This window comes from Trifolium pratense, linkage group LG6 (assembly GCF_020283565.1).
Source record: "Trifolium pratense cultivar HEN17-A07 linkage group LG6, ARS_RC_1.1, whole genome shotgun sequence".
Classification (NCBI taxonomy): domain Eukaryota; kingdom Viridiplantae; phylum Streptophyta; class Magnoliopsida; order Fabales; family Fabaceae; genus Trifolium; species Trifolium pratense.
Window position 1 is genome coordinate 34860726 of NC_060064.1, and position 22602 is coordinate 34883327.

At 34.8% G+C, this 22602-nt stretch overlaps 3 protein-coding genes, 1 long non-coding RNA gene and 1 pseudogene across 8 annotated transcripts; 1 reads left to right on the forward strand and 4 right to left on the reverse strand.

Moving 5' to 3' along the window:
- Positions 1–38: 38 nt before the first annotated feature.
- LOC123890724 (protein ABA DEFICIENT 4, chloroplastic-like) lies at positions 39–3328 on the reverse strand. The gene is made up of 6 exons (XM_045940380.1): positions 3073–3328; positions 1965–2178; positions 1386–1486; positions 1075–1203; positions 902–990; positions 39–306 (listed from the first exon to the last, which is right to left on the reverse strand). The coding sequence occupies exons 1-6, from the start codon at positions 3118–3120 to the stop codon at positions 159–161; spliced, it is 729 nt and encodes a 242-aa protein (XP_045796336.1). The 5' UTR covers positions 3121–3328; the 3' UTR covers positions 39–158.
- A 3802-nt stretch (positions 3329–7130) lies between these two features.
- LOC123890725 (caffeoylshikimate esterase-like) lies at positions 7131–13918 on the reverse strand. 5 transcript variants are annotated; one of them, XM_045940383.1, is made up of 9 exons: positions 13834–13918; positions 13467–13691; positions 12587–12616; positions 12338–12464; positions 12097–12243; positions 10698–10831; positions 10472–10609; positions 7671–7769; positions 7131–7472 (listed from the first exon to the last, which is right to left on the reverse strand). In XM_045940383.1, exons 2-9 carry the CDS (start codon positions 13602–13604, stop codon positions 7233–7235), a joined length of 1053 nt encoding a protein of 350 aa, XP_045796339.1. In that variant the 5' UTR covers positions 13605–13691; positions 13834–13918; the 3' UTR covers positions 7131–7232. The 5 variants fall into 5 exon arrangements, with proteins under 5 accessions (XP_045796339.1, XP_045796338.1, XP_045796337.1 ...); XM_045940382.1 differs by having other exon boundaries at positions 10698–10828; positions 13467–13669; positions 13834–13895; XM_045940381.1 differs by having other exon boundaries at positions 13467–13669; positions 13834–13895.
- Positions 13919–16428: 2510 nt separating this feature from the next.
- LOC123890727 lies at positions 16429–18079 on the reverse strand (annotated as a pseudogene).
- LOC123890728 lies at positions 18080–19587 on the forward strand. The gene is made up of 2 exons (XR_006802939.1): positions 18080–18672; positions 19300–19587. It is a non-coding gene; the product is annotated as an uncharacterized LOC123890728 (long non-coding RNA).
- A 1859-nt stretch (positions 19588–21446) lies between these two features.
- Positions 21447–22343, reverse strand: LOC123890726 (60S ribosomal protein L2, mitochondrial). The gene has a single exon (XM_045940386.1). The coding sequence runs from the start codon at positions 22289–22291 to the stop codon at positions 21662–21664; it is 630 nt and encodes a 209-aa protein (XP_045796342.1). The 5' UTR covers positions 22292–22343; the 3' UTR covers positions 21447–21661.
- Positions 22344–22602: the final 259 nt, after the last annotated feature.

The following is a 22602-nucleotide window of genomic DNA, read 5'->3' on the forward strand; positions in this document are numbered from 1 at the left end:
AATAGATACACTTGAAATGAGATAGAACAAAGGACTAATTAAGTAAAATTTTGATTGAAAGATAAAAAAATGTACCAATGAAATTATAAAACATGACATCCTCAAATTCTTAATCTTCAAACAAAATAATTGTTTTCTTTTGTGGAAGAAGGTACCATCTATAAACTATGACTCTCTTTTCTTCTAGTTTTGGTCATTGCTTTGGTGATGACATGAGTAATAATCCCAATGGGGCAAAAGAACAAACAAAAGGAAACTGAATGCCGCGTTTCAATTTGATTCTCCTGTCCTTCGCGGAAAATATGCCTGGATTTTGAATTACAAGTACTATGAGAAAAATAACTAAAGAATGAGAAAGAGCTGCGTCATTTTGACACAAAATGAGACAACAAAAATCGATAATAATTTGGATTGTTCATGCTGTTCAAATACATGATTAATTATATTTAGTAGATGGTTAATGAATATAACAAAGTGTTGCAACTCATTAACAATCCATATAACACAATTAACCTGTCATTAACCTCGATTTTCAAGTGTATATTTGAACACAAATTGTGGTTAATAGAATATATCATGTATATTCAAAAACTTGAAGACCATGAACATAATTGAGATGGTTAATGAATATCATGTATACTTAAATACCTAAAATTTGTGGTTAATGACGTTCAAAATCAGGATTAATTACGTTCAGTGAATGATAAATGAGTTGTGACATCTTGCTATATTCATAACCATCCACTGAACGACTTGACCACATATTTGAATGGTGTTAACTATCAAAATTGTTATCGGTTTTTGTTGTCAAATTTGAGTCAAAATATCATTTATGAATGAAAAACCAGCAATAAGGAGGAAAATTTGGCGGAAAGGTATAAATAAATAAAAATTGCAGGACCTTGCAGCAAAAAGATCGACAACCAAAAGGTGAATCCATGCAGAGGCTAAAGTCAACTCACTCGAGAACATTTTTCCTATGCTGGTAAGCTGCATGCATGGAGTATACAAATATGAATAGAACTCTTTCGGGAAAGAAAACTTAACTTCATTGATGAATGAATGAATATTTACCTCAGGTAGTAAGTATTTACTCGCGAAAATCAATTGAACCGTTTCAGGAGTCCAAGAAAGGAACAATAAATAAGCGTATAGAGCGCCGAGAACTACATACGGCAAATTACTTTCCATAGACTTTTTCGTCTGTATTTTTTCAGTTCAGAAGAATGTGAATCAGAATATCAGAATCATAACCAAATATATGAAATGAAAAATAAGATCAGAATGTTTTTTTTGTTTTGTTAATAATGAACCTAAAAACTGAAGATGAATTGTGAAATGTGATTACTAATCATAAATTTTATCAAATACAGAAAGAAACGTACTAGCTCGGATTTCGGGGCTAGAACCATAAGTGTGTAAAACGGTAGCACTGCGATTGTTCCCCATGTAAATACAGTGCTAGCAAGTTGAGATCCTACGAACCCTGAAACATAGAGGTAGAACAATGAATATACAGAACAAGCATTTTAAGCACATATCATAATCAAATTTCAAGTAAATTTGAACAAGCTGTTCAGTTCAATGGTGTTCACCTAAATGAACTCGTTCAAGGTCTATTTCTACGACAAAAGATAAAATAAAGTCAAACTGTTTTTATATAATCTATAAGTTGTTTTGATAAGCTATATAAACTGAAAAACAGCTTACGCTCACAAACAGTTTCACACGTGGTTATGTCAATAGATAAATAAGTCAATCCAAACAGACCCTAACTCAACTAAACCATGAACTGAGAACCATATTGTCTTCAGCAACACATCACAAAGCTATATCATACATAACATTGTTCACCATGATCAATGAACAGATATTTACCAATGCTTTCAGTTTCATATAAACATAATCTACTTTACGATAAAGCTGCTTAAAAAGGTAGTGAATGTAGCATGAAAAAGGATTACATGAAGCATGTATTTGACTTCTTTTCGGATTGCGAACTGATGTTGTAGCTTTTGGTTTTAATACAATTCTGGACCCACGTATGAAACTCCAATCTCCACTTAAGCCGACTCTACATTGTGAAATGTGTCGAGTACACAGCTCAACACCATTATTCCTGATAGAGAAAGGAAAATTCAGCTTCACTTGCCCAACTGTCCTACAGAGTTTTATGTCCTGCCCCAAGTGATGAACAATCGATAAGAAATAGAATAAAACTCCTCGAGCCTAGAAATGCAACGTAGGTTATTCATAATCGAACATAAGAATAAATCAACTACATACATTGTTTGATCTTCAACATTTTTCCTCAACATGAAATAATTCAAATCGTCCAAATGATTCTTACAGCTCAATATGCAAGGACTACTTGAACACACACTTAGTTCTTTTCTATGAAGCACTTACATAGATACAAACACCAACATGACACTGACTAGTCGACTTTGATCATAATTTGATAAAAATGAAATAATTGAATGTAACCACATGGTTTATATCATGTCAGTGCTGGACACCGGTGCATGACAAACATCGGTGCTACGTAGGTTGGTTTGATGACACAGCTGCAAACTTTTTGAAATCTAAACTCCCTTTTATTACCTACGAAGCACTGACACAACCACGACATCAACATTGACATCGGTAACAATTTGAGAAACTGAAAGCGATTGAATGTAACCACAAGTGTCAGTATCCACTGACACGTGTCAGACACTGAACACATCGTAAATCTAAAACTGTTGGTTATACATAGCACATTACCAATATACCAATATACCAACATGCAACTAGCATCAGATCTATTAAATTTAAAATTAACACCAAAAAGAAAAGAAGCTCAATTTCCCATTTCATCAGTAATGCATTGGTGATAATTCAATTACCCATTTTCAATTTCATAAACATTTATTCAAAGTTTAAAACTTTAAAGCTCAAACAGAAACCCCATTTAAGCAAAATCAAAAATGAAATAAAGGGTACAAAAAAATCCACCAAAAAGACAAGAAAAATGCAGATAAGATTACAAAGCAGAAAACTCAAACACAAGAAAACAGAGAAAAGTGTTACCTTATTAAATGCTAATGGAGAATGAGAATAGCAAGAAGATAAAGACATGACTGAAGCACAACAAGGATATAGTGAACAACAGATTCAACAGCAATGGCCACTTCTTCATATATATACAAATAGAGTAATTGGGTAGTGAAGAGAAAAAGAGAAGAAAAATTGGGTAACTCAAACTCAAATTTTTGGAGTTGTAATAAACAAGTTAGCTAAAATTAGTAGTTACAAACTTTTCAATCTTTAACTTCTTTTGTCCTTTCTAAAGTGTTTCTTTCTAGAAAGCACCAACACATATGCACATGCAAAGAACATGACAGTCAATGATACATAAGCATCAATCATCATAATTTAAATGCATTTTTTTATTTTGTTTTTATTTAAAAAAAAAAATAAATTTTGGTTTCTTATTTTAAAAATGGGTTTTTGGTCCTCAATTTTATTTTTTTAGATTTTTTTAGACTTTTAGTTTTTCATCTCATTTTTTAGTCGATTTTTTTATGATGTGGTCTATTTATTTATGATATGATAATGCTTATTAAATACTCTTGCTATTCATTTATGTAAGTACTATCTATTTATATTTTTTTCATGTATATTAAAAAAAATTGATATTGAGCCATTAGATTATTTCACAAAATAAAATATTGATAGTGTAATTAATGTATATTTTTTGTGTATTACGATTATTAAATTATCTTTTATGAAAAGTTGTATTTATAGTTGTATTTTCATTTTCAATGTAAAGTAGTAGTATTATATAAGATTATATTTAAAAGGATTAAATATGTTTTCAGTCCTCATAAATATTCAAAGTTTTGTTTTTTGTCTCCCAAAAAAATTTCTTCGATTATTAGTCCCTCTAAAATTTTCCGTTTCCATAATTGGTCCCCGCCGTCAAAATGTCACTAACGGTGCGGTGCTGACGTGGCATGGTTGACATAGCAAAAATTTAATGATTGATAAGTAGCCAAAATTTAATGATTGATAAGTATTTTCATAGCTTCTTTCCCACAGTCAAACTTACAAGCTTGATTATAGGTCTTGGGTTCAGGGTTAGAAGAAACCGTTAAGCAAAAGTTTTTATATGAACGAGTGCAGTGATCATATTTCAAAACAGAAGAAAGAGGATATGCAGATTTACCTGAGTCAGAGTGTAATTGTGATTTAGAAGAAGTAAAGAGACTGCAGTGGTAGTCTTCAAGATATTTTGGTTTTGTTTTAACCCGGGTAGATTTATGAATGGGTGCATGCATGTGCTATTTTCTGAGCTGGAATAGCTATTTTAGAAAATGTAGCATCAGCAGGAGTAAAATTATGTGATGTTACAACATCTGCGGAAGTAGAGACAATAGGTGTTGTCATGGCAGGTATTCCAGAAGTATCGGGACTATCAAGGTTTTGAGAGATAGGAGAAGGAGAATTTGGAATAGTAGATGAATGGATGTGTAATGAGACAAAATAAAGGGAATGGTCTAGAAACTGCTGAGTAAGCAAATGAGGAGTGGAGGGTCCCACAAGGGGCAAAGGAAGGTCATTCTGTTAAGCTTGATGCGAATTATCACGGAAGACGCGAGAGTAGTAGGAATTACAAAGTCAATATCCCACTAAAGGATTTTATCACCCATGGCTAGTATATATATAGTGAACTAAGAGTTATTTCTCATTTTTTATGCGATTGGTGAAGTTGTTATTCTTCTCTCCCAAACTCTCTTTTTACATCTCAATTCCTTTTGTATTGCAACTATTTGATCAAAGTTCAATAAGAATAATTCTTATCTTAGCTTAATTTCATATTCAATTTTAGTACCATTTCATTGGTGCTTTCATTCTCACCATAGCAGAGTACGTGAAGAACATTGCCGAAAAAGATCGATGGGAGAAAATGCATGCTCGCGACGATGTTGTTTTCGACAGAATGATCTCCAAATTGGAGATTCTACTTCAACATTACAACTGCTCGCCGAGCTCTTCCCATGGTGTGATTCCACTCAATTTGAGGAGTGTTAAGGATGGAAGACAAACCAATGAGGGAAGTTTGGTAATAAAAGAAAAAGACCTAATCCTAAACACCAATTCCTCTAGGGAGTGAGATTTGAAAAGGGGATAAGACGAAAGGTTATATTGGCCGTATTCCCTCTCTGCATTGATTGATATAGTAGTAGGGATCATAATTCTCTGAAATATGAAGAGTATATTCTTGGATGGTTGCACTATTAAGATGAAAAAGTACTCTACTTACAAACTTGGGAAAATAATTTAACTTATCGGCAGTGTAGGAAGAAGAACGATGACGGTTTCTGCTGTGGTCGCTAAAATATAGTTTGGTGACAAATGTCCACACATATATCCATCTCTTTGATAAAACACTCACTGGTAAGAACGGCTTCTTTAGTAGAAAGAAAAGAAAGAATGTAGCCAATAATAAAGTCGGGTAGGTTGCTTATCATATCTTCACCATGACGCCTCTTGGTGGAATTGGAAGCCTCATTCCTTGCACATTTAAGGTACTCATGCTACTATCGTACACTATTATACTCCCCTTCCTGACAATAAGATTTGCAATGTTCAATTTCAACATGCGAATCTCGATGACGTCATTTAAGGTACCTTTGATTTTGGAGTAAATCTCGATGACGTCAGCAACTAGCGAATCAAAACTAGGAATATAGCAATGAATACCTTCTGAAAGACCAAATCCAGGATAATCCATAGCAAAAACTCCATATCCAGCACATGCCAATTTTCTAGCTATTCCTGCAAATATTTTCATGATATGATCGAGTCAGAAATCGACAATGTAACATATCTTGTTACGTGTAGTAACCATAACTTAACATCAGCTACTACATGCCTTCAAAGAAAAAGGTGCAAGTGTCTCCATAACCATGACAGTAAAACACAGCTGCTTTGGGCCTGGCCGTTCCGGGAAGCCAACTCTTGTAGAAGATTTCTACGCCCCTCGAGTTCACCTTGTATGACTGTGGTGAGGCATCAAGTAATGCACAAAAAGAAAGGAGGCAAAGGTATTAGAATAGCTTGAATCCTCATTTTTAGCACAAATAAAATTTATGTAAATCATTTCAGACAAAAAATTTCATACGATTTTTAGTCCATGGCATTGAGCCTGAAAAGCATAAAGGAATTGACATACCGTTAGAGGAAGTAAAAACTTAGGAAACAAATTCAGATTTCCAAACATAAATCATTTTACATTTAACTCACTTTTCAGAATAATTAATTAATTCATACTCAATTTTTGTTACTGCCGAACCAAACACACTATAAAAACTGTTTGAGAACTCAGCTATCATGAAGAGATGTTAGTTACAGTTACAGAGGTGCAACAAACATTGTCACTTGCCTCTCCTATAAATACGCCGACTTGTGAAGAGTTGTAGCATCTGCATCTCTAATCATGTCCAAGAGAGGTCAGTATGTTCATTATTCCTTGTAACTCTTAAGCTTGGTACTGGAGTTTATAGGGTGGTATACAGCTTATGAAATTTTTGTAAGCTTTTTTCAACTTATTTTCACAAGTTCTTCAAGATAACTTATAAAAACAGCTTATAACATATACAAAAATAATTTAACTTTATTTTATCTTTTACAATAAAAATTAGCTTTTGTAAGCTTATACATAAGCACTTATCATGATAAGTGTCTATACAAAGCCAACATAGTAGTTATTGTTGTAAAAAAATATAATATCTCATGTTTTTAAGTCAGAAATGTAAAAATAAAAGAGTGAAAAATTACCTCCCAAAAATTTCTTACAGAATAAGCATATTGTATCCTAGAGGATTTGTGCATATAAAGCAAATAAATATGTAAAGACACTCTAATCTTTAATTAATTTTATTAAGCAAATTTTTCAAACCCGCTTAGAAATAGTTGTAAAATAGTCAATAGTTTCAATTTATTAAATAATAATTTTTATTAGAATTTGTGAGGCCTATACTCAACCACAAAAGCTAGCTTTAGAGTTGAGGTTTGCACTACACTTATAAATGCTATCTATGCCATATCTCTAGCCAATGTGGGACATCTAACAATTTTTCCTGTCGGAAATTTTATTTTATTTTTTAAAATAAAAAAAAAATCTATACAAACAATTCTCCATCTCAAGAACAATCTTAATATTTGTAGGAAACACAGAACATAAATTATTTAGATGTGGAAGAAGAAGAATGTTTCAAGGTGTGATCATCAAGCCATAAAATGATATCACTAAAAACTTGGATTATCATTTCATCAGGTTCACCCTCAAGAAGAGAATGATAAGCATCTTTGTAAAGTTTAAGCTTCTTGTCTGAGCTGCTAGCTTTCTCATAAAATTCTTTACTCACTGAAGGATCAGTCACAATATCAGCCTCGCCATGAAGGATTAGCAATGGCAAACACACCTGTAATCATAATGAATCTAGATTTAATACGAGATTTATGTCCAAAAAACAAATACTCACTAGAGATTCATATTGATTTGGTTCTGTTCTATATGGAATCGAGATACGACTCAAATGCATGTATCCTAAAATAGGAGAGTTTGATTATGCAGATGTGGTTTATTTAAACAATTAATAAGTCGAATGATAGACACATACATCTTTCAATCTCTGTTCGATTTCTTGAGTAGTTCTAAGCATTTCGACCGCAGTCCACAGCCGTGGTTTATCTTTGTAAGCAATAACATTATAGGCTGTCTGCATACAGATATCAGAAAACTGTAAGCATTTGCTGATATACATAAATTTCTGAGAGAAAATATAAGGGGAGAAAAAATATGCCACATTGCCTAAGCAAGTTATATAGATGGATGTGTTTGACCCCTCATCGGTCATCGTTATTGAATACCGAAGAAGACAATGTGTGATAGAGCAGAGATCGAGAAATATTGGAAAAGGATTTATTGATGTATGAAAAGAGGGATAAACAGATACAAATCCAGAGCAAAGCTCCACAGTTGAGCAACAAACTTATCACTGCCTAACCATTAAGGTGAAAAAAATAACAACTATGCTCATAACTAATTCCCACTATGCTCTTTCTTATTAATGGAATTGGAAATATCCTAACAGAATTGCCACCTCAGCTATCACACATTCCCTGAGGTCCCTTTCTTAATCATTCTCTCATACACACGCCACACCATGGGCCCAACATTTCCTTTGTTAACCGATGTCTCCTTCCTTACTAACAGGCCCATTCCTATCATCACTCCCTCCTCCAATACCAACCTTGTCCTCAAGGTTGAAGTCCGGAAATTGACTCTTAAGCAACAATTCTTCTTCCCACGTATCATCTCCAACGTCAATGCCTTCCCACTGCACCAGCCATTCTCGAGTGTGCTTCCCTGCATCAAACTTGTCCCTCCAAGACAGCAACTTAGCAGCAGGAAACACATCCCCTTTTTCCACTTGCAAACTGTCTGGCAACTCATTTGTCACTGTATAGTTACCAACTGCCTTCTTTAATTGTGAAACATGAAAAATAGGATGAATTTTGGATGTTGCAGGTAACTGCAGTTTGTACGCAACTAATCCCACCTTCTTGATCATCTGATAGGGACCATAGAAGCGAGGAGCCAGCTTCTGATGAATTCTCTGCACCACGGACTGTTGTCCATGGGGTCTTAACTTGAGAAAGACCCAATCCCCAACTACAAAATTCACTTCCTTCCTTTTCTTATCCGCATGCAATTTCATTAGTTCCTGTGCGTTTTGCAAATTAAATTTCAGGTGTTTCAATGCCTCATCTCTGTCCTGTAACTCTTGAGCAACTGCTTCGACTCGTGTTTCACCTTCTATGTAATGCACCAGCACTGGTGGTTTCCGGCCATAGACCACCTTAAATGGCGTACATCCTGTAGAGACATGAAATGTTGTGTTATACCACAGCTCTGCCCACGGAATCCACTGCGCCCAGGACTTAGGTTGGTCAGATATGAAGCACCGAAGATAAGCTTCAAGACACCGGTTTACCACTTCTGTTTGAGCGTCCGTTTGAGGACGGTACGCTGACGACAGCTTAAGCACAGTCCCTATCAATTCGATCAACTTCTTCCAAAAAATGCTCACAGACAACGGATCACGATCACTAAGGATTGACTCCGGCACACCATGAAGTCTAACCACTTCTTTCACAAATAGGGAGGCAATGGAACGAGCCGTGAAAGGGTGCTTGAGGGGAATTAAATGGCTGTATTTTGAGAGACGATCAAAATCACTTCAAAATCAAACCCAAGCAATTTAGCCATCCATTTTTGCTGATTTGCAGTAGTGATTCTCTGCTGTAAATCTCCTACCCAATAAATAATGAGGCCAATGTTGGATAGCTAGAACCAATGCCATCAACTCCTTGTCATACGCTGATTTGTAAAGTTTAGAGGAAGCAAGAGCTTTACTAAAATAAGCAATAGGGTGTCTCATTTGCATTAGCACAGCACCCACTCCTCTTCCGGATGCATCACATTCAATCTCAAATGGTAACTTGAAATTGGGCAAGACCAAAACAGGTGCAGTGGTAACAGCAACTTTCAATTTCTGGAATGCTTCAGCAGCAGCCTCGTTCCACTTAAACCCTTCCTTCTTTGTCAATTCTGTCAAGGGTTTACCTATCTTGCCGTAGTTAGCAATGAATTTCCTATAATATCTAGTCAAACCCAAAAAACCTCACACACCTTTCACATTAGTTGGAGCTGGTCATTGTAACACACTCTCCACGTTGGCCGGATAAACCGTCACCCCTGCCTTGGAAATAACATGGTCCATGAATTCTACCTTCTCTTGGCCAAACGCACACTTGTTCTTGTTTGCCACAAAATGATTTTGCTGAAGGACTTGTAAAACTATAGCTACGTGCTCCAAGTGTGTCTCCTTCCTTACTAACAGGCCCATTCCTATCAATGTGTATGTGAAAAATCGTACAAATGCAAAAGAAAATAAACAAATGTCTAATAGAAATAATGATATATTGCTTTTAAAAGTTTTTTGTTCAATATTTTGTAGGAAAATATTAGAACTGTGTCTATTATTATCGCAGATGTGTCTGAGAAGTGCCTAAGGTGTGTATCGAATCAAATTTGGGACACTTATCTGAGTTATGAGATACATGTCGTACACAGTGTTTTACACATTGAACCAGGCGGTTACCTTGAACCGGCCCTTGCTATGGTTCGGTTATTTAGACGTTTGATTGTGGTTTCATCCAGGTTCAAGCAATTTAAGGCGGTTGAACCATGAACTAAAAGTTTGGCTGTTTCGATGACTGGTTCCGTTTTTTAAACATTGATCATACAAGTGCCGGACATGGAGACACGCCTAGTTCCACGAGTGTCTGTGCTTCATAGTTTAGAATTAAATTATCAAACAAAAACAAATATTCTATTGGATTAATATACACAAACCATTTCTCTCTTCTTCAGATCTCTAAATGCTGCCTCTGCTAAATTCTTCTGTGGAACTAACTTTTGCTTTGGTAGAATATTAGCTATGCCAATAAGAATCTGTTTTAGCAACATTGGAGGAACCATATCATCTGCAATCTACATAGATAGAGTATCTGGTTAAAAGAAGATCATAGACAATCCGACATGAACCCCTAACATGAATTTGTTTAAGAAAAAAAATTACTTTACACATAGGTGCAACAAGAATGGCTCCGTCCCATGCCTTTGGTTGTTTAAGGTGCATCTTTAAAGCAACAGCTCCACCCATGGATTGTCCAAAGAGGAAGCTTGGAAGAGAATGAATTTCTGGATTTTCTGCTACAGAATGATCCAAAACTTTTGTAAGGATATAGTTTACATGCAATGTAATGATAATTAAATACAAAAATAGATTCAAAGAAATTAAAGAATGCATTTAATTGTTTACATGCAAATGGAAAGTAAAATACACACAACGCATAATGCATGTCCATGTGAAAGCAACAATTCAAGTTTCCAGGTAAAGAAGTCTTAAAACTTGGGTCGAACCTAACTTAACTATACAAAATTAGCTTGTAAAGTAAGTGATGCCCTCTAACTTATAAACTAATTTTGAAGTCACGTCACATCCAATACGTGACTCTTAACACATACCCCTCGCGCTAAGGACTGGACACATGGAGCCTGACAGAGTAACCTAATAGTGGATGGTCCAATGAGTCTTGGATAGACTCTGATACCATCTTAATTTGGGTTGAGCCTAACTCAACCTTGCAAAACCGACTTGTAAGGTGAGGCTCTTGAGGGGATTCCACCCACTTATAAACTCATTTTAGGTCATATCTCATCCAATGTGGAACTCGTAACTAGAAGCATATTAAAAAATTAAATCAACAGTTAGAGTCACTTCCTTGCAACTAGTGATGACACTTATATGATGACAGTTGAAAGTGTTGCTTCATTAAAAACATAACTCAGTTTTCAGACTGACCATGAGAAGAGTTGAGCGGTAATTCCAGGAAATTCTATTTTGCACAACTTAGTGACAAATCCAGTTCACTGACTTCCTAAATTGAAAGGTATATCAACCAATGAAGAATAATAAAATGATGAAAATTCAGCTAGATGCATTCATTTCCATAAACCTAAAAAAATACCCTTGTTCAATATTTCAATTCTTTGCAGTTTACAATAATAAGGTAATCATTCAATGTTTGATATAGCTTGTAAAAGATTACTAAGATCCCTATGAATACTAAACTACAAGAACAACAAGTCCTAAGCCAAACAATCCTAAACTGCAAGAAGAACAACTTTGTATCCAACTTTAATAGGGATGCAACCCAGCCCCCACCCTGCACTGTACAGAATTATTTGGTCATCTCTAATGCTATCGGTCTGATGCAGCATAACTTCACGTACACTACTTTCAGGACAAAAACTGGTCCGAGATATATCGACAGAAGGAAATATTTATCAGGACTACATTCCTTAATTTCATGCCTTAACCATTAATGGTACACTATTATACTCCCCTTCCTGACAAGAAACTAATTCAAATACAGAAGATTTGCAGTGTTCAATTTCAACATGGTGTTAACTACCTTTGATTTTGGAGTAAATCTCGATTACATCATCAACCAGTGAATCAAAACTAGGAATATAGCAATGAAGACCTTCTGAAAGACCAAATCCTGGATAATCCATAGCAAAAACTCCATATCCAGCACATGCCAATTTTCTAGCTATTCCTGCAAATATTTTCATGAAATGATCAAATCAATCTACAATGTAACGTATCTCATTACGTGTAGCAACCAGAACATAACATCAGCTACTACATGCCTTCAAAGAAAAAGGTGCACGTGTCTCCATAACCATGACAGTAAAACACAGCTGCTCTTGGTCTGGCAGCTCCAGGAAGCCAACTCTTGTAGAAGATTTCTACGCCTCTTGAGTTCACCTCGTATGACTGTTGTGAAGCATCAAGTAATGCACAAAAACAAAGGAGGCAAAGGTATTAGCATAGCATGAATCCTCATTTTTAACACAAATAAATTTTGTATAAATAATTTCACGCCAGGGATTTCATACCTCCTTGATTTTTAGTCCATCACATGGTGCCTGAAAAACATAAAGGTATTGACATACAGTTTAGAGGAAGTAAAAACTTAGGAAACAAATTCAGATTTCTAAACATAACCATTTTACATTTAACTCACTTTTCGGAAGAATTAATTCATAATCAATTTTTGTTAGTGCTGAACCAAACACACACTTTAAAAACTGTTTGAGAACAAACTATCATGAAGAAATGTTATTTAAGATGAACATTCTAAGAGGTGAATGAATGTATCTTTACTCTTTGAGAACTCAGCTATCATGAACTGATGTTACTTACAGAAGTGGGACAAACATTGCTACTTACCTCTCCTATAGATACGCGGACTTGTGAAGAGTTGTGGCATCTCAAATCATGTTCAAGAGAGGTCAGTGTGTTCATTACTCCTTGTTACTGGAGTTTATAGGGTGGTAATGGTATACACTTTATGAAAATTTTATAAGCTTTTTTCAACTTATTTTGACAAGTTTTTCAAGATAGCTTATGAAAACAGCTTATAACATATACAAAAATAATTTAAATTTATTTTATCTTTTGCTATAGAAATTAGCCTATGTAAGCTTATACATAAGCACTTATCATGATGAGTGTCTATACAAAAATAGCATTTATCCAAACAGCCCCTTGTCTTTCTCACTGTTAGTGTTAAATAATAGACTATGAAGCATAGACACTCAGATTAGGCGTGTTCCGGTGTCAGACACCCGTCATTGTCTAACACCGACACATGATTACATTGAATTATGTAATTTTATCAATTTATTAGTATCAGTTTCAAGGTGCATCTCAGTGTTCGTGTCATGTCTGGTGTTCGTGCTTGACAGATTATAGACATATTATATAGATAGATACCTTAAAGAGTATGTGATCAATCCCAAGCTGAATATCCTTAAAGGCATGACGAGCTTGTCTTCTAGCAGAAACATGATCCATATTAGCATCCAAAATCTTCTGCAATTCATTGTCAATTCCAGGAAACCTAGTAGTCATAGCCAATGTCTTTACCTCTCTTCTCCTCAGCAACAAATAAACAGCACTACCTTTGAAACTGAATTCTACAAGCTTGGATTATTCAGCCTAAGAATCAGAAATCATCAAAGCAATGCAAACTCACACACCCCACATGAAAAAGTAACATCTTTTTAAATTCTTTTGGGAAACAAATTAAACAGATAAGTAAAAAAGATGATTTTTTTTCTTCTGGGTCAGTTGAAAGTACCTTGGAAATGGTTGAAAGTGAAGAGCTTTGAAATTGTGAGAGCCATAAGTGGAAGGAACAACCAAGATAAGTAGTAAACGTTACGTATATCAGTATATGAACAACCAAAGTCAACATTACACGTAGTAGTAGTTGACCGATAAAAAACAAGTCTAGATTGAATACTGTGTTGATATGTCAAAATCAGAGCCGTTGGATCACAAATCTACGGAAGAGATCTCCTGTTGCATAGACAATTGGGGTCCGCCAACTGTCCCACAAAATTGCCTTTTTTAAAACCATTTAACAAAATTTAAGGGAAATTATAAATGAAGAAAAGATAATAATAATAATAATAATAATAATAATAATAATAATAATAATAATATGTTATACAGTATACTAATATGTTATACAGTATACTGTTTGATTAAGATTGGACGGTCATTGTTGTTCTGAATATGTCAATGTATCATTTTAATGACTGTAGCGAATTCAATTTCGAAAACAAATATGGAAATTTTATGTCGGAACTTGGAAGTAGTGTAATCAACTTTTTAAGAGGTTGAAAATTGTGTTTTTCAATGCAAAACTTCAATTTTTTAAGCATGCCTATGAAAAATACTAAAAAGTACCTTAAGAATCAAATATTATGATAGTGTTTAGGAAGTTTTTTAGAAAAAAATTGGGGAAAGGAATTTTTTGTATTAATACCTAGCACGCATTTTACAATTGTCCGCGAGAGAAATTGAACTATGTGTCCATTTGAATTAGCTTATTTTTGAGCTTATGCAAATGGCTAATACAATTTTTATGTATTATTATAAGTTTGTCAAGGTAGTTTATGATAAATAGGTTATAAAAATACAATTTTCACTCGTGTCAAGGTTTGAGATTTAAAAATGTTAATGTCTTTAATCTTGCTATGCTTGTTTAGCAAGGTTGGAATGTACAACCAACCCAAAAAAGTCTTGTCTCCCGCTTATTCAAAGCTAGATACTGCTGCTAGAGCAATTTTCTCGCCACGACGATAGGACATAATCCAAGCAATGCGTGGAGAAGTATATTAAATGTTAAATTCTTAGTCCAAACCGGAAGGAAATGGCGTCTTAGTCCTACGATAGATTGTTGTGGAAAGTGGAAAAAGATGTGTGGAAAGCGGAAAACATCACACTATTCGGTTCATCAACGAGTTAATTGACACTTCTCATCTTAGAACCCTCAGATTTTGGTCTCGAATTTGGCGCCTCAAAGTCCCTCCAAAAGTCAAAAATCTTATGTGGTGAATATGTCGTGGTTGTTTTCTAACGCGAGCTCGTCTTTGTGATAAACATATATAGTGCCTGTCTGATTGTATTGTATCTGATGAAACTACAGAGACACCCTTCATAATTTGTTTATGTGTCCAACGTCCATTCATGTTTGGCTGTGGAATGTGGAACTCTGTTACTTCTGTTATCAATTTAACAAACTCTGCAGAAACTGCCATTTTTATGTTACTGCAACAGTTGAATGAGCATGGAACCGCATGTTTGGCTACGAATATTTGGATCATTTGGAAGCACCGGAACATGAAGTTATAGCACAATGTAATGGAAACAGGCACACAAATTCTGGACAGAGCTGCTAACCACATGTTAGAGAATTGGAACACGGCCAATCATATCAGGCCAAGGCAGGCTGCTGGCACTCCAGGCTCGTGCCAGCTGCTAGGAGCAAAACAACAATGGACATCCGCAGCCTGCTATTTTATGTGTTAACCGATCGATAAATGGGAGGTATAAATGTAATATTGATGCATCGTTTTCCCTTCATCGTAATCATATTGGAATTGGTATGTGTATTCGTGATGATGAAGGACGTATTGTAATGTGGACATAGGGGAAGCCTTAGGCCTTCTTTACACACTCAATTGAGTACATGAACCTCATAGGGGTAGGAATGATGTAATAATTCATGACTATCACCTAGACTAAGTTCAAAATAGAGTTAAAAACAAAGAATGGACCACACACTAATTATCATCAATAGACAACCAGATTCAGACAAATATTGGGATTATAGTATATTTCAAGAAAAAGTTGTTTTGTTTTATGTTGAATTTGGATTCATTTAGCCTTTTCAAACTGCAAGTTGCAGAAATATCTAAAACAAAAGGCTACTATACTTACGATCGGCCTAATTCGAAACAGACTTTACCTCAAAGACACATATGTTAAGACACTGCACTACAGGTCAAAGACAAGTGTACTTTCTCAACAAGTAACTTGCACCAAACGAAAGGTACAGATTCTATTTTGATAATTTTGTCGGTCTACTCAATTAAATACCGACTTGAGCATCAAAATGTTTGTAGGTATAGGACCTCCTTCTTTGGAGATTTGACTGCATCCTCCATCGTACGCCCTCAAATCCGGTCACCACCTCAACTACACTACAGATCAATTTTCAAATACACACATTGGACATGACACTGACATGTAGACATTGGTAATAAATTACAAATATAAAAGTGATTGAATATAATCACATGTGTCGTGTCCGTGTTCGACACCATGTGGAACACCAGAAACACCACATAGATAATAGTTTTATAATGGATTATTTTTAAGTAACTTGGGAATAAAGTAACCATTTCATTCATTAACTCGTATATATCCCATTTACATTTCCAAATCCGAAAAGAGAAATTAAACAAAAACACAGGAAATTCAAAACAGAACATAAATGGGAAGAAGAAAAAGGTTCTTCCGAATTCAAATTCAACGACCTTAGTAGGTTTCAGGAGTGTGTGCAATGAAACTGATACATTGAACTTGACGAATGTTGTCGAATCCAATGATGCGAACAAATGCACTAGGGTAAGCCTTAACTACTTCATCAAGCTCCTTCAACACTTGAGAAGCGTCGGTGGTACCGAACAGGGGAAGCTTCCACATTGTCCAGTACCTTCCATCATAGTATCCTGGTGAGCTGTTGTTCTCACGGTAAACAAATCCTTTCTGCAATTAAGTAGTAAAATAAAAATTAACACAAACAGATTATAATGCTCAAAAGGGTATAGTAAAGTTCTATGATTGTGATCTGAGCCGCGACATAACAGTTTTTAATGTTGCAGATATCGCAGTGCACCACGGTGTTTGACTGTGATTCTCCGCAATTTCAAGGATCGCCACACAATGGCAACTATTTGGCCACGACTCTCCACAATATCAAGGATTGCAACGTGATCACAGCCGTTACTACGACTGCTATCGAATTCATTGTTAAAAATAAAAATAAGATCTGCGAATGCAATCTAGGCGGCGCATAACGGTTTTTTAATGTTGCTGAAATGCAAGCGGCCGCGATTGAGGCTACATTGGCCTCATTTGACAGCGATATTTTGCAATATCGAGAATCTCGATGCAACTGTTACAGTGACTGCTATTTAGAACCTTGACTCAAAACTATAAAATGGTCATTGAAAAAAGTTGAAATTAAAGAAGCAAAGGATTGAAACTATACCTCCAACTCAAATTCCAAGCAAGGAACCCATCCCTTCCTTAGAAGGTATTCTACTTCTTTCAACAATTGCTCTCTGGTCAATGGTGGAAGATATGAAAGTGTCTCAAACTTCTTCTTTCCAATAGGAGGCCACACCTAAAATTCAACAAAAGGGTTAACAAACTTTTGTAAATTATTCAAATAACTTTCTGCTACAAAAATTAGTAACATGTCATTTAGCATCAGTTTTTGCAACTAAACTTTTTCCATAGGTATAAAACCATAAATTATTTAAAATGGAAAACTTTTATATACTAGAGCTTTGTTTGGATAAACAACTTAATTAAGTGCTTATAAATTCTTACGCCAACGGATAAACTCAAATAAGTCGATATAAATAAACTCTACAAGTTGATACATATAGTGATTATAATGTTTTCTCACCTGCATGCAGTGTACTCTTCCACCATTGCTTGTAATGGAGGTAATGTCATTGTTAACCTTTCTAGAAACTAGGAAGCCAGCCATGGACTTAAGGCCAACGAATGGAGCCACCTCGCCGATTGTACTGATTTGGCACGGTTAACTATAGTCACAGCTGAAGAGGACATCATAGAGGAAGCCATTTTTTTCTCACTTTCTTAGTTCACAAGTCAGAAACACTTCTACTTGAATGGAAAAGCTTCTACTCAAACTGTCTATTTATAATGTTTTGATTTTGCTATTTCCAATAATATGGTCTTAAAAATTGTGGTAATTGGTAGCTGCCTAATACCAATCTGTTGGATGGTGAAAATGATAAACATTGCAGCCATATTAGCCACACAAGATTTGAAATTTTGTGTCTTAGCTTTACCATTAGCAACCAATAGGACAGTGCCATGTGGATGTTGCCCCACAAATCTTATCAGCTATCTCCTCCGGAGAAGTGTGAAAATGTGTGATGGTGGTCACATTGAAATTTTTTTTGGAGTGAAGATACATTGTGCTCTAGAGAAATTGAAATAACTTTAAATATCTGGAAAAAAAAACTTTTGATTCTGAAAAAAATAAGTCGAGAAAATTTAGTTTATATTTGAACATTGTCACATCTCCAATTTGAGTAAAGTAAAAATTAAGTTGTTTCGGTTTATTTTTCTCTAAAACTAAAGACAGATTTTAAATTTTTCATAGAAGAAATTGAGTGTTGGATATTTATTTTTCTCTTGTACCACACTGTAGTATGTTGGTCTCAATGGAATTTTGTGACTATTACTTCACAAACATTTATCACATTACATGTGTAACATTTGTTCCTGTCCAAGCTTTTGGATCCTCAGGGAGAAAAAAAAAATAAGAAAAGGAAAGAAATCAATGGAATGAACCCTCTCAACTGTAAGTCTGTTATCTCTTTTGTTGGGTAGTTGAGCATACATAAGAAATTTATTTTTACATTTCCCTTTCAAAACCAAGAAAATAGCAAAATATTAGGGTATCTAAAGCCATGCAGAGTTTAGATCCTTATTCCTTAGCATACACTGATATTTTATTTCATGTGTTTATCTCTCTCTAAATGAAAGTGATTATTTCCGTCCCAATTTGATTGACACAGTTGACTATTTCACGCATGCCGATGCATAACTTTGACGATTAATATTTTTAATTGTATAATAGTAAAAATTATAAAAATTTGATATTTTAAAAATACTCATCGAGACGAATCAAACAACATATTATATGATAATATTTATATTTGTTTATTAGTAGAAAAATAAGGTCAAGGGAACATGTGTGAATAGTGCATAACAGTCAACTGTGTTAATCAAATTGGGACGAATGGAGTAAATAGAAAGAATTTCAATCTGGCTATGCATCGCAGAGGGATGAACTCACACGGCTCCTAATAATACATAGTTGGCTTATGACTTGTGTAAAAGGTTATGTGTTGTAAATGTCAAGATAGATAAAAAAAATAAAAAAAAATAAAACTAAAACAGTCTAATCTTAAGGTGCATATTGCAGGGGATAAAAATGTAGCAGTAGGAGCTATAAGGAAAATTTTGAACAGTTGAGATTTTGAAAGGATAACTGGCCTGTAAAAAACTGAAAGATGTTTGTAACTTCATCCTTCTCTTGTATTACACAATGCTCTCATGTTGATGGCATGTTTGCAACTATGAAATACTACTCATTAGGTCCTGAGATATTTGATCTGTTACTCTTCAGCATTGGTTTTGCTTATACAACAATGTATGATATTCTGAAGTTTGTACTGCTTGAAATAAAAAAAGCAGTTTTTTGTTTGGGTAATCAATAACATGTCAGCCTATATATCTTTCCTTGTTTGCAACTTTTTTTTGTCTCAAAAGTTGAGGATGCTGTGATGAAATTTACTGATTTTGGTCTGTCTTACTCTGTTAGGCAAAGGAAAAATGATTTAAGGGACTTATTGTAATCAATCAGTGTCAAATGATAAAATAAAAAGCATCTCCAAGTTAATTTCTTGTTTTTTATATGGTTTTGGATTGGCATATAGTTCACTTTTTTTTTTTACAATAAGGCATATAGTTCACTGCAAGGTTGATTTCACACATTCAAATTTGGGGATAATAACCCAGGAATAAAATATCATATGCTTTTTTTACTTCCAAAAAAATAAAATATCATCTGCTTTTTCTTATAACCTAAAAACTTTTATTGAAAGAGAACACCAAGCAATAACACAAGAGGTGTCACACTAGGAACAATACAATGTATAGATAGATAACTAGATATCCATATGACAACTATCAACTGATGATGATGCAGAAAGATATCAACTCTGTATCATTCAAAGCATATCTTATTACCAATTCAATATATTTGAACACAAATGTACCCTTCCCTTACCCATTACTCAGTTGATTATCAACCATCAATAACATCTCACAGTTGTAAATTTGACAGCAATCAACAACTCTTGTCTAAAGAAATAGGAACCAGTAAACAAGGTTTAACATGTTTTTTCAGATGTAAGCCAATCACCAAACTTAAGAATACTGTCTACCTTAAATAAACCAACTCCTTACTCCCATAACCATAACTATATACTACATGAACATGAGAAGCACCCCTTACAATGATAGTCCTTCTCTAATTTCCATAATTAACTATGTACTACCCGAGTCCAGGTCCAAGGAGTTCTCAAGGTGTTAGCTTAAATGGTTGAGCTGGGACACCAAAAGAAGTTTGGCAAGGGTTCAAATTCTACTACTAACCTAACTTACTAATAAGCAGCATTTGTCAATAATAAAAAAAGGTCCAAAGACTGTAATGTATCATCCCTCACTTGAAACAAAGGTCACTTCATCAAATGATGGTAGAAGAATGGTAGAAGTTTGGTCTGGTATCGATTCCAGATCATAGCAGCAGCCTCAGTTGCATATTAATACATGAGTCTTTCTTGTTTTCAATGGAAAAATGATACTTTATTTTAGGCCAAAGCATGTTTAAGAATACAATGAAGTGCTTGCTAACCTTCTGAACTATGATTTGTAGGCTAAAAACTACTAAATATATAAATTTCTCAGAGAAAAACACTTGAGAAAACATAATAATCGACCCCAAACAGTATATGTTTTTCAAAAGACAAAAACCAGTTTTCAGAACACAATGGTTACATTCAATCACTTTCATTTTCATTTCCACAAATTATTACTGTATCATTGACGATGTGGCAATGTCAGTGTGAACACTCAGTGACCATGTCAGTGATTCATAGATCAAACATGTTAACATGCTAAAACTTAAATGTACAAATCAGTTACCAAGATATTAGATATACCCATTTCAGATTAGTGAGGGCAATGCTTAACTAGTTCTTCTCAAATCCCAATGTTCATCATCATCATCATGCTGCATGGCGACAAACTCTACAACCTGCACAAACTCATGACCACTTCATAGTTCAAACATATAGACATTGACACAGTCACAAACATTGACACGTAGTCAACGATAATAAGTTTATGTGTTGCTGTTGGTGTTATGTCAGACACCAAATACGTCTTCAATCTGAATTGTCAGTCCTACATACATACGTTCAAACTCGATAAAAAAATTGTGAGCTTCTAATTCACTATTATTTTCCAAGTTCTAATCTCATTAAGCATTGATTGAGATCTTAAAAATAAACAAAACAACAAAATCATTCAATTATTATCCCTCTCTCATTTTCACTTGCAACACAAATCAAACTAAAATCAATGCAAATAACCTAAATTATCATCAATTCATGATCACAAATTCATGCATTATACTTCAACATTCATAAACACAATCCCAAACTAAAAATTAACCGACAATTAATCTTCATAAAACAAAAGCAATTAACTCAATTCTACAATCAAGCAATATTATGCCAAGAAATTGCAGCTTTTCGTTTATTCCTATGCATCCAAACATCACTATTCTTCTTCCAATTACGAATCTCCAACTTCTCATCTCCACCTTTCACACGCGTCCCAAAGAATTCCGGTCTCGCCGCCGCCACCGCAATCCTCGGTAACCCTAACGGCAACGGAACCGATTCAGCTTTCTCTTCCTTAGACGAAAACGCAGAGATAAAATATTTTCCAGAACTAGCTCCAGCGTGCAATTGCGGAAGCATAGAATTGAAACCAAAAACTCCATGAATGTCATTAACAGATGCCGATGAAGGATCGAGTTTGAGAATTCTCGAGGAGGATGCCGCGGCGGCGGTGGCGGTGGTGGTGTGGCGTTGAGGAGGTGGAGGAATACCGGTGAGCCAACGAACAAGAGCGATACGAGCTGAACGGTTAGGATCGTATTCGATTCTTTCGACGATACCTATAGATGAAGAAGTGTTACGTTTGAGATCGATAGTTCGGAGTAAGCGTTTGTGGCCACCGCCTCTGTGATAAGAAGTGATCCGGCCTTTGGAGTTACGGCCGGCGGTTGCTCCTTTTCCGAAGGTGAACTGTCTTAATGCTCTCTTCACTCCTCCTCCTGACATTTTTTTATGCTATTGCGAGTTAGGGTTCTCTGTTGCTGAAACAAAATGATGTAGACTCATTTTTTATTTATTTATCTTTTAACATTTTCTATTTCAATTTTTAAATAAATAAAATAATAGTTTTTTACCAAACAACGAAATTCGTTTGTTTATTAACAAACTTAACCTAAAAGTTTATATAAGAATAATGTCGTTAACAATTCAATTAAATTCCGAATTGTTTATCTTTTTGAATAGATAGCGTCAACCAACAACTTTGAGTCACTTTCAAATTAAACTCGCTTAAATACACAATAGATAATCTCTTTCAT